The 13,035-nt window shown below is 40.4% G+C and overlaps 1 protein-coding gene across 1 annotated transcript in view; it reads left to right on the top strand.

Annotated features, from left to right (window-relative positions):
* PPM1E (protein phosphatase, Mg2+/Mn2+ dependent 1E) overlaps nucleotides 1–13,035 on the top strand; it is a 267,386-nt gene that overhangs the window by 230,834 nt on the left and 23,517 nt on the right. Inside the window, exons 3-4 of the mRNA XM_033922820.1 lie at nucleotides 6,289–6,488; nucleotides 12,145–12,333. Coding sequence (XP_033778711.1) covers nucleotides 6,289–6,488; nucleotides 12,145–12,333 — 389 coding nt within the window. The remainder of the gene's footprint in view (nucleotides 1–6,288; nucleotides 6,489–12,144; nucleotides 12,334–13,035) is intronic.

The raw sequence follows: 13,035 nt of genomic DNA on the forward strand, positions 1-13,035 counted from the left end.
AGCTGGACTCGGTGCAGTGGTAGTACCATCCTCATAGCAACGTCATCAAAGTATGCTGGCATCTAAGATTAAAACTTCTCACTTTTGCAGCATTTTGAGAAAGAAAGAGAAGGCACCTGAGGGTAGAGAGTTTGGCAGTGTCCATACTTGTAGAGATGTTTGGAGCTTGGAGGCTGAAGGAAAGGCTGAAAGTCAAGCTGGGCCCAGTATGATGGTAGTACTGCTGCCCCCTTCTTCCTTGACATCATCAAGAAGTGCTGCCATCTTATTTATTTTTATTTAAAAATTTGTCTATTGCTCAATCATAAAATTTTAGGCAGTTTACAATATGTAAAACATTGCACAGTCTTTTATGAATGCATATAATACAAGACAACATTATAAGAGCCATGTTGGTTTTCAATGACTGTTACTTCTTCTGCGACACAAACTAGTCAATAAAATCAAAACGTCAATAAAACCAGAACCAGCAAGCAAATCTTGTAAATTTTGATATGATGAACAGCAGCAGTAAAAAGTTCAAAATTTGTACCAGCAAGTATCATAATTTAGCTGGTAACCTGTGCAACTATGTTGGGTGCTGATATAGTCAGCAAGAACAATGAGCGGGTGTAGAAAATCCAATGTGTCCAACTAGCTGGCAAATAGTACAGCAATAGAGTGGACAGTAGCAATGAAAAGAAACAGAAGACCCTTTAAGGTCCATGTTTCGGTCTGTGTGATGGCCTTCATCAGGGGTCCGATACTGAAAACATCCAGCAAATGAGAAATGGAAATATGCATACAATTCTCTCCAAAAGAAAGTATGTTCAAAAATACCTATGCGGATCTATTGCAGAGCTATATGAAACATCAATAGGTCCTATGAATAAACATGTTAGGTCTGCACCATTCTTGAATGTTTCTCAGCATACTGTTAACATTTCTCAACTTTCTCCTAGTTCCAGGACTACTTTAAAACCTGTATGGAGAACTACCGTACTCCTCTTTTATCTGGAGTTTGTCCTGTTGTAGGTGAGCTGCAGGGTAGTACTCCACCTTTAGGTGGTGTTTCCGCCTCAAAAGGGCCTAATGTTGCTTCTGCTCCTGGATCTTTTGTGACAGTGCCTCTACCATAGTCTATCGCTGGAGTTGCAGTTGAGATTGCTACTGTTGAGAATGAACCTGGAGAGGTCACTCTTAAGGATATTTTGGCCCTGCGCAAAAATTGATCGATTGTGTTTTAACTGAAACTATTAACCAGATAATGAAATTTTCTCACAATGCATGTTCTAAATTATAAGAATAGGATGTAAGCTTCCTGCACACAGAGAAAAAAAATTGTGAAAGTAGAGACTGAAGTTCATGCCATAGCATGAGGTCCAGTTAGAATACTCTGGGCTTGCACAAGTGGAGAATTTGTAAAATTTAGCTACAGGAAAGAACTTGCAGTTCTCAAATTTCCCTAAAGCTCATCTTCTCTTGCCTATATTGTTAAAGTCCTATTTTAAGGATATTTTGGAGCCGGTTAACTCCAATTTAATAATTTCTAAATTATACTGTGTGTCTGCTTCTTCAATCAGTGGTGGCTCAGCAGGGTCAAATTTTCTAATTTAACAGATTTTCTGAAATCTTCACAGGATTTTATAATCTCTTGAGTTATCTGGTAGTACTACTGCTATTACAACTTATCATTTCTGTAACGCTGTTAGACGTACACAGTGCTGTACATTAAACATTCAAGAGACCGTCCCTGGTACCTTTTGGGAGTGATATGGATAAAGCTTTGTGTTCTTAAAGCTTTCTTTTCAAAGAAGGGTGCTCTGTATTGTAGTCAAAAGATAAATGTGTTCCCTCATTTCGCTAGCTGAAGAGAAAGCTCTTTTTGCAGTTGAAGAATCATGTTGGCAGTTAATTGGTGCAACTTTCTATTTTTTATTTATTTTTTTTTGTGCATTTTCCATGCAAATGTTTACTTTCATACCAAGGTGACAATTATGTTTAGATTAATCCTCAGCTGGAAGCTTTTCTATCAAAATCATGGTTATACATTTCCCTTATTTTTTTTTCTAGAGTCCTGCCTTATGTGTGGTTTTCCTTGTATCCTGAATATTGTTTCTTCTTTTTTTTTTTTTTTTTAAACTATTCAGATGAAGATGTAATTCTCATATTTATTAATGATTAGAGCTTAGTTACTGTGGTACTTCCTTCAAGATATGGTCTACATAAATTTAAAAGTCATCATCAACATCTTCTTGCAAATCAAGCAGCATTATGGGGTAAAGACTTTGAACAATTGCTTGTGCCTACTACCTATGGAGAATTCAGGAAACGCCTGAAAACACATCTATTCCTGAAATACTTAGGAAACCAACCTATTCAATCTTAGTCCTTAACAACCGAGTGCAAGAACCACCTGTCGCTAAATCTGTACTTTGTTTGTTCATTCAATCTGTAACATTTCTAATCATTGTAAACCGCATAGAACTTCACGGTCCTGCGGTATATAAACTGTTATTATTATTATTATTACATGAATATTGATTTATTCTGAGATTATTTGTATTTTCTTTTGAGTATTATTATGTTTCTTTAATCCTTATTGTTATTTATAAAAATGTTAATAAAAATAAAATTTTGAAAAGGGTAGCAGTTTGGGGCTGGCAGGAAATGAGAAAAAGGATTCTACCTTCCATTTCAGCTGTAATGGAGAAAAAGAATCAAGTTTTAAAAGGTTCTGGTTTTGGACCACAGGATCTGGGTCGGCAATCTGGTAGACAATTAACCATTGTGTAACCTTCATTGGGATTTCCATGGTGGCATTCACTTTCCATCTTTCCAAAGGGAAAGAGAAAGAGGAACAAAATTATTTCTCAGTTCTGTTTAGGTATTGAAGCTATGGGGAAATAAAATGATTTAAGTGAGCTCACAGGGGAAGAGAGTTACTGGCAGAGCACGAATTAGACCTTATACACTGGGATTCATGATATGTTAGGCCAGTGTCTCTCAAACTGGCTTGAGGCACCCAGAAATGCGTGGATGTCGCCATGATGATATCACACGTATGCGTGACATCATCATCTCGACATCCGCACATGTGCAAAGGCCCTCCAGATGAGCCCTGAGACGCCAGTAGGGGGTGCCAGCAGGGAAGAGGGCCAGAGAAAGGGAGAGGCACTGGCGTCAGCTGATTGCCTACAACAGTGTTTCTCAACTACTTCAAGCTAAGTACCCCCTAAGTCTATAAAATATCAACTGAGTACCCCAACCACAGACCTCCCAAGCTCTGCCCTAGGCCCACCCAAGCTCTGCCCCAGATCCCATCCCCTTTACTAATTGTAATGAAATTTTTTCCATTCATTTTTCATATACACAAAATATACACAGCAGATATAAATTCTCAAAACTGACACATTTAATCACTATATTGAAAATAAAATCATTATACCCACTGGTGATCCTCTGCAGGCTGCTGTAATTAGCTTTAAAGGTGAAACTGGGAGGCCAGGGGGAAACCAGAGGGCACTAGAGAGAAGGGGGAAACATGCAGACCTTCGGCGAATCGGGCAGCGCTGGCGCTGTACCGTGTAGGGAAGTCAGCTGGCAGGTACCTCTCTTTCTCCTCAGTGTACCGTGGCACACTTGGAATCTCAGGATGCACACTAGTGTGCCCTGGCACACAGTTTGAGATAAACTGTATTAGGCAGTAAAGAAATGAGGCTGTACCTGACATGCTGCTACAGCGGATTATAGTGTTCAACAAAATGTGAAACTCAACTGCCTCCAGAAGATTCCCATACAACTAAGACAGAAAGTGGAGAGCAGCCACACAAAACTCAAAGTCCTAGATTTCAAACATATGAACTTTAGTAAAATGGGGGAGTACCTGAAGAAAGAGTTGATAGGTTGGGAGGACATAAGAGAAGTGGAAAAACAGTGGTCCAAGCTGAAAGGAGCAATAAAAATGGCTACTGACTGTGAGGAAGATAAACAAAAACAAGAGAAAAAGGAAATCAATATGGTTCTGCAAAGTAATGGCAGAGACAATAAAACAAAAGAGTTCATGTTCCTGAAATATAAAAACTCAAACAGAGGAGTACAGAAAGGAATACCGGATGAAATTGAAAGAAGCCAAGAGAGAGATGTGTGGAGAAAGTAGAAGAGCAAATGACTAGATATGTATAAAAGAGAGATAAAATTTTTTCTGGTCTGTTTGTGAAAGCAGGAAGACAAAAAAATGGAATTCCGAGACTGAAAGTAGCTATGAATGATAAGTAATCCAAGGGAGCCATATGTACTGGGAGGTGAGAGGCTGATGAGCACAGATGAGGTGAGGAACCATGAAGTAAGAGTGTCTGAGGATCTTAAGGTAAAATAACAATGTGACAAGGCAGAGGCAAAGATGCTAGGCTGTATAGAGAGAGTCATGACCAGTAGAAGAAAGGAGGTGTTGATGCCCCTGTACAGGTCATTCGTGAGTGTTGTGTTCAGTTTTGGAGACTGTATCTGGTGAAGGATATAAGAAGACTTGAAGTGGTCCAGAGAAAGGTGACAAAAATTTAGGTGGTTTATGCCAAAATACGTACAAGAAGAGACTGGAAGATTTCACTATGTATAGTCTAGAGAGCAGGAGGGAAAGGGGAGATATGACATAGATATTTAAATACTTAAAAGGTATTAATACAGAACCAAATCTTTTCCAGAGAAGGGAAAATGGTAAAACTAGAGAGCATAAATTGAGGTTGTGGGGTGGTAGACTTAAAAGTAATATTAGGAAATTCTTTTTCACTGAGAGAGTGGTAATGCCTGGAATGCCCTCCCCAGAGAGGTAGAGGAGAGAAAATGGTGACAGAATTCAAAAAAGTGTGGCTGTTTAGGTATGGGGATCCTCTCTTGAGGATTATCAGCCAGCTGTCATAATATGGCATGGTGAGTATCTATAGGTACTTCCCTACTCTTTCTGTTGAGAAGTTTGCCCCTATGGGTGATGCATTGTGACAAGACTTATACCCAGCCACTTTTTCCTTCTGCACGCAATCAGTTTAATCTCTTAGCTACTAGGAGAATAATTCCATAAAGAAGGTGCCTACACTTAGGCACTGAGGCCTTAATTCCATAAATGACGCCTAGCGGCCAGACACCATTCCATGCGATTCTCAAGCAACTGCTAGGCGCTGTATGTAGAATCATGCCTAGTGGTGCCAAACTCGACTCCTCCTAGATACCAGTATATTAGGCCATGGTTTTCTTAAACTAATTTACTGGTACCTATCATCGACCATGTCCAAACTCCACCCCTAACCATGCCTTCTTATCATGTAGGCACCTACATGGTGCTTACCAAGTTAGGTGCTTACCCGAAAAAAATATTTTAATTGATTTTTAATGGCATTGTTCAATTAACAGCGCCGATTAAACCAATTAAAAAATTAAGTTGGGCACCTAGATCACCTGGGCATATTGATCTAGGCACTTAATGATAAGCGCTTTTCATAGAATCAGGGCCTGAATACATGCATAAGTTACTGAATTCTGTCATTTACCCCCCCCCCCCTTTTTTTTTCTTTTACAAAACTGTAGTGCAGTTTTAAGCGCCGGCCGCAGCGGTAACAGCTCCGATGCTCAGCCGGCGCTAAAAACCGCGCTGCAGTTTTGTAAAAGGAGGGGGGGTTTTAATGAATGCTATGTGGACACATAAAGGGTTCATGCATGAATGCCAGTACACCATATAAATAAATATAAATATGTATCAATATAAATATTGATAGTGTATAATTGTAAGATGAGCGTACACACATAGGGAGGGGTGCACACTAAGGACTTGATTCTGTATAGTATGACCAAAGTTGTGCGTGCAAATCTGTGTGCTTTGCCAATGTGCTTATGCAATTTAATTGTTTAATAAGCCAATCAGCATCAATAATTACCAATTAGAATTCTCTAATTTACAAGACAGTGAATACTGGTACATTAGAGATGCTCAAAGGTACAGACAAAATTATGCATGTATGGTATATGTGTATAACCTAATTTATAAGAATCCATTTTAAAAACAAAATAGTTGATAAAATTACCTTCACAGAGCCCCAAGTGATGTCACTCTTTTTTTTATTATTGCTTTGTTTTTAACACCTTTCTTTTGTGAAATGGTTGCTTCTTCTACTGCAGCCTTGAATGTATTTGACAAGAAACTCCTCATTTAGCAAACCGATATATCAAGTATTTGCTTCACGGCTTAGAGATTTGGTTTCTGAGAACAGTTGCGTGCTGACTTTTGCATTCCTAGAAATCATTTCTCATCTTCTACAGAAATTGAGACCCTGAAACTGGCCCGGGCAACATTCAGTAAACTGCATGAGCTATGCTGCAGCTGGGTCAAAGATTTCCCATTGCTCAGGAAGCCACATCTGTACTATGAGACGTCAATCCACGCCATCAAAAACATGCGCCGTAAGATGGAGGACAAGCATATCTGCATCCCTGACTTCAACATCCTTTTCAATTTGGAGGTAAGTGCTGTAAGCTCCGGGCCCCAAGCATCGGAAGGATTGTTTGCTTTCCAGATCTCTCACTATTGCCAGACCTTTATCATATTACAGTTTTTTACCCATTGTTAATTAGTAGGAAAATTAATAACCTTTTCTTGTTGTGAAGTGAAAAGTCCTGGTATGGTCCATTAGTTCCTTCCCTAATTTGCACCCCAACCTACCTTCATGCTATCATATTTTTTTATTTAGAACAATTTTGGCATCATAGACACTTTATAAAAACTCTTCCAATTCTAAAGAATTTTTACAGTTGTTTCATATAAGAGTAAAAGTGTTCCAGTTGCTATTCTGCTTAGATATATAGAAAAGTTGCCAGACTTTTTATTTGGACTCAGTATATAGAAACATAGAAACATAGAGTATGATGGCAGAAGAGGGCCAGCAGCCCAACAAGTCTGCCCACTCAAGAACCCTCCCTCCCACAAGTCTGCCTACTCAGGAACCCTCCTTCCCTAGGTTATCCATCTTTTAAGCATAACTCTGTAGCACCCCCACCTGTTTGTCCCATCGACTCTTGAAGTCGAGCACGCTACTGGCCTCGACCACCTGGCGTGGAAGGTTATTCCATCGATCAATCATCCATTCGGTGAAGAAGTATTTCCTGGTGTCACCATGGAATCTTCCCCCCTTAAGTTTTAGCGGATGCCCTCTTGTCGCCGTGGGACTCTTTAGAAAAAAGATTTCTTCCTCCACTTCAATGCGACCCATGATGTATTTAAATGTTTCTATCATGCCCCCCCTTTCTCTGCGCTCCTCGAGAGAATATAAGCGCAGTCTGGTCAGACGTTCTTCATATGGGATGTCTTTAAGTCCTGAGACCATCCTAGTGGCCATTCTCTGGATCGACTCCATTCTCTTCAAATCCTTTTGATAATGTGGCCTCCAAAACTGGACATAGTACTCCAGGTGAGGTCTCACCATGGCTCTGAATAACGGTAGTATGACTTCAGGCTTTCAGCTGATAAAGCTCCTTCTGATGCAACCCAGCATTTGTCTAGCCTTTGCTGAAGCTTTCTCCACCTTATTGGCAGCTTTCATATCATCCCGGATAAGTATTCCCAAGTTCCTTTCTGCAGTAGTTCTTGTTAAGTTTTCATGATAGCTGAAACATCAGTTCTAACAACCCAGATACAGCAAGACCAGGTAAACTGCAGCAATCATGACGACAGCCGTGGAAGCCTAAAAGAACATTTATCCCTTCTGGATGTAAAAAAATAAAAATAAAAAATTCATGTATGGAACCCATCCCTTTCCAGAAAACTAGGCTCTCTGATTTATATTATTGTTTTGTAGGCAAAGCCTATCAATGGGCTCAGTAGTATCCTGGGCAGTCTTGCCCTAGTGGAAGGCCACTTGGATGACCCAACTGCACCTTAGCAGCTAATGAGGCACACTGGTGCACCCCAAGCAGTTGTCTACTTCTGACAGCAGCCCTGTTTTTAGGATTGTACCTCTCAACATTTGCCCAGAGCAGGGGTAGGCAATTCCGGTCCTGGAGAGCCGGAGCCAGGTCAGATTTTCAGGATATCCACAATAAATATACATGAGATAGATTTGCATCTCAAGGAGGCAGTGCATGCAAATCCATCTCATACATATTCATGATGGAGATCCTGAAAACCTGACCTGGCTCCGGCTCTCCAGGACCGGAATTGCCTACCCCTGGGCCAGAGGCACCCAGGAGCACTGTAATGAACACATAAGAGAAAGAGTAGAGATCCCCGTAAGCAGATCTCTGCAAAAGTAACTCATAGCCATTGCAACAATCTGAAAACCCAGCTGGCCATGTGCACCCCCAGGAGAGGGCCAGGAAGCACTGAAGGACTAACTGTGGTTCTGTGTAACTTACAGGACTAGATGCAGTGTTACTAGGAAATGACAGAGGAAATCTGTGTCCTATGAATAAGCCCACTAATCCTCCGTATATAAAGTCCATAGACTGGCTCCAAAAATCCCTTACAAATAGATGCATATCAGAGTTCATTAACAGAAAACCTACACAAGACAAAAACTGTTTCTTCAGCATTAGGGAGAAAGACGTGTCTCCCTCCAGAGAATTTTCTCTATACAATTTGAATCGTTTGCCACTATGATCGCTAAAAGGAAAGAATAATAAGCTCTATACTACAACATATCTCCTGATGAAGCTCCTAACAGAGTGAAATGGAGACGCTCCGTTGAGCGCAAGACCATCAACTGTTAACTTATAGTATCTATGATTCAACCGTGACATAGACTGAACTATTCTTATAGCTTTCCAAGTTAGCTAAAACAATGCCAGCACTTCCACCTCAGCAGTACTACACAAGCTAAGTATTACAAGCTTTATTTAATAAGAAAATTTTCGATAAATAACAACATGAATGGAAATTGGCAGTACTGTTATGAGGTAGTTGACTGATTTTCATCACTGTGGGCATTAGTTGCAATAATATAAGATAAAAACAAAATATAAAAAGGCTGTTTAAAATAAAAAGGCAATTAAGACCAGTGAACACTTGAAATCTTTTAGCCTGAAAATACATTAAACCTCATAATATCACTTGTGTAGGTTTTCTGTTAATGAACTCTCCGATATACATCTATCAATAAGCCCATCAGCTACACAACATATTAATGAAATACCTTTCCAGCAGAAATGATTCACCTTGTTTATCATTTTACTACACATGGCACTGTTTGAAAAAAAAATTGTTTAACCTGAAATAAAACAGGATTCTCTTGCTAACTATGTAAATTCCAATAAATACTCTTTCTATTTGTGATTTTACAAGCGTGCTTTAACTTTAAATACATAGACCGAGATTTATCAACCTGCCTGTGGGACACAACCAGCCATTTGGGTTTTCAGGATATATGCATGAGAGAAAAATTTTCATCCCAAGGAAGCAGAGCATGCACATTTCACTCATGCATATTTGGATCTTCTTTAAAATTCATCTTTTTACACTGGAGTTTGGCCTGGAAAGCTTAGTCTGTGGATCAGACACTTTAATTATTCTGGTAGTCTCCCTCCCTTCCTTTTCCCCTCTCTTCTGATGTTCTTTTTTCTCTCTTTCTCTAATGGATTTGTAGTTTTTTTTCCTGCTAACTGATTAATTATAAACCGCTTTGATATTTTTTCAGAAGCAGTATATAAAAACATATTAAACATTTATCAAACTTCAAAATAGTATTCAAATTGTATTTTACTTGTGAATTATTGTAAATTGCAAATAAAAATTTAAAATAATAATATTCAGAAACTGGCTCCAATAAACTTATGAGCATCTGGAGAATCACAAAGCATTCAGCGCACCAGTCTTCGCAATTTTGTAAGAGGGGGAGTAAGAAGGGTAAAACATGTAAATTAGAGTATGACAGGGGACAAATTTTTCAACGTCCCTGTGGGAACTCATTTTCCCGTCCCAGAGAATTCATTTCCTTTCCCTGCCCCATTCCTGTAAGATCCGACCTCATCTGCACAAGACTCAAACACTTTAAAATAATAAGTGTTCGAGGCTTGTGTGGTTAAGGCAGAGCTTACAGGAATGGGACAGGGACATTGACAAAACTTGCGGGGACAGGATGGGAAAATTGAGTTAAGGCAGGGACGGGGAAAAATGTGTCCCTTGTCATTCTCTAATGTAAATCACTTTGAGCATTGCCTTCTGTACAGCTTCCTCATGGTCAAGTATAGAAGGGTCTCCAAGTTCTCAGTAGTAATCAGAACCATTGAGGTTCCAGTCTGGATGGGAATATACTTCCCTCACACTGATAACTGATTGTGCATTTGCAGCCCCAGAGGTTTTGGTGGGTTTGTTTGTTTGTTTGTTTTATATTACTGTGCCTAAGATATGTTGAAAAACCTTAACACATAACTGGTGCATGAAGCAGGAGGATTGTAGGACGAACTCCCCTGATACAGATGAAGTCTAGTCCTGAATGCAACCACCTCTGTAACGTTTCCTCCTGAGCATATCAACTCCTTTTGTGCTTTAATGCTCTGAGCAGTGGCACAAGGTAAAACCTGGAAACTTATCTTACACCTGTTACAGTAGCCAAACGCCAGAACTCTGGGATGATGGCTGAAATGTTGGCATCATTGATAGTGGTTCAAAGATTCCTTTCAAATCCTGGCAAGCTAACTGTATTCTTTGCTATGCCCTACCCTGCATGTACAGGATGGTATTTTGTGAATATGAACAAAGGCAGCCTTGTTTGCTTTGCCTTGTCACTTGTCACCACTTCATATCTGTATGTAGGCTCCATACTTACATTTTGAAGCATTTCCTAAGGCTGAATCCACCCCCAGCAGTAGGATTTTTATCATATGTGCTTATGAGTCATGAGACCCTGCTCACTGACCTTGGGGAGAAAGTAGAGTGTTTTTCTTTCCTTTTTTTTTTTGTATCAATAAATGTTTTCATTGAATAGAAAAGTCATACAATAAGAACAAGGCAACATCCAAAGTAGTAGTTTATACAACATAAAACTGGAATGTTCCCCCGAGCATTTTTCTTTGTTACCAGGTTTGAATCATAAACTTGAACATGAGTTGGCCTAGAGAATGACATGGGGACAAATTTGGCTCCGTCCCCACAGGAACTCAATTTTCCCGTCCCGTCCCTGTGAGTTTTGTTGCTATCACTGTCCCTGCTCCATTCCTGTAAGCTCTGCCTTAACCGTACTTATGATTTTAAAGTGTTTGAGGCTTGTGCAGTTGAAGACGGAGCTTAGGCATTGGTGGAATGAGGCATTATGACATCACAATCTGAGCTCTGGAATGTTGCTACTTAGGATTTTAAAGTGTTTGAGGCTTATGCAGATGAGGATGGAGCTTGCAGGAATGGGGCAGGGACAAGAAAAGAAATCACGGGGATGGGGAAAAATTATGTCACTAAATTATGTAAACTAAGGAAAGAAGGGTGATTTAAATCTAATAAATATCTCAAACACAACCCCACACAGAACAAACGAACCTGCTCAGCAACCCTACAAGGCTTAAACATACATACACCCAACCATCCACAGCAGGAGAAACACTCAATCAAACAGAAAACAAAAAAAGAAGTGGAGAAAAAGCCTCAGTTCAGCTTCATTTGGCAAAAAACTCCACTTCACATATACTCCTACACAAACAAACCGGTAGGGTGAAGAAAGCACTGTAATAGCTAAGTGTTTTTTTTGGCCTAATGCTATGATTTCGGATCACTGTGCCTTTGGGCCCTGTTGCCACATTTTTTTCACGTGTGGGGTTATGTACCCCTGGTGCTTTTGAACATTGACTTTGCAAGCTATTACAGTGCTTTCTTCACCCTACCGGTTTGTTTGTGTAGGAGTGTATGTGAAGTGGAGTTTTTTGCCAAATGAAGCTGAACTGAGGCTTTTTCTCCACTTCTTTTTTTGTTTTCTGTTTGATTGAGTGTTTCTCCTGCTGTGGATGGTTGGGTGTATGTATGTTTAAGCCTTGTAGGGTTGCTGAGCAGGTTCGTTTGTTCTGTGTGGGGTTGTGTTTGAGATATTTATTAGAGAAAAATTATGTCCCCATGTCATTCTCTAAGTTGGACATCCGCAAAAATGGCATTTGCTTTTTCTCCTTGCTTTACTATTCGTGACACTTGGTTCATTTTTCTAGGATCAAGAAGAGCAAGCATATTTTGCAGTGTTTGATGGCCATGGAGGGGTGGATGCCGCTATCTATGCCTCCCTGCACCTACATGTGAACTTGATAAAGCAAGAGATATTCCATCAAGACCCAGCGGAGGCACTGTGCCGAGCCTTTCGCCTGACGGATGAACGCTTTGTGCAGAAAGCAGCAAGGGAGGTGAGCTGCTTATTCTGGGCTCGGGGACAATTATTGCACATACTAGCACACATATCTCACTAAGAAGTCTTCAGCTAGGAGACATGGATCATGGCTTCTTCTAGAACCTGGGCTGCCTCTGCGCCAGATGTTGTGAGATCAAATCCCACCCAGCCCTGCCCCATTCCACCTCCAGCCCAGCTCCCACAAAGCCTCCTCTCTTCCCTGATGAGCTCATGCCGCATCTGGAGGGCCTGGAGCATGCATGGATGTGTGTGACGTCATTCACGAATGCTCAGAGGTCCTCCAGGTGTGGCCGGAGCTTGTCGGGGCTTTCCAAAACCTGGACAAACTTCCAGGTTTTGGAAAGACCATCTGGGTACCTGGACAGTCCTCTAAAAAGTCCTCCTTACAAACTGGACGTCTGGTAACCCTAATGAAGAAGCAAAAACAATCTGCATGGCAGAAAGCTTCTAGTGACTGTGACATACACTTGTGGTCACTAGAGAAAAGGAAGCATGCTAAATACTTGGAAGTTAAATGAACATCCTGCTGATGTCATCATGTCAATTCAAAAAATTTTATCTGATAGCTAAAAAGTGACAAGAGAGCATGCTCACTAGTTGGAAGGCAAAAGAACATCCTGCTGAGGTCAGCATATTCCAGGGGTGTCCAATGTCGGTCCTTGAGGGCCGCAATCCAGTCGGGTTTTCAGGATTTCCC

This window comes from Geotrypetes seraphini, chromosome 15, assembly GCF_902459505.1.
Source record: "Geotrypetes seraphini chromosome 15, aGeoSer1.1, whole genome shotgun sequence".
Classification (NCBI taxonomy): Eukaryota; Metazoa; Chordata; class Amphibia; order Gymnophiona; family Dermophiidae; genus Geotrypetes; species Geotrypetes seraphini.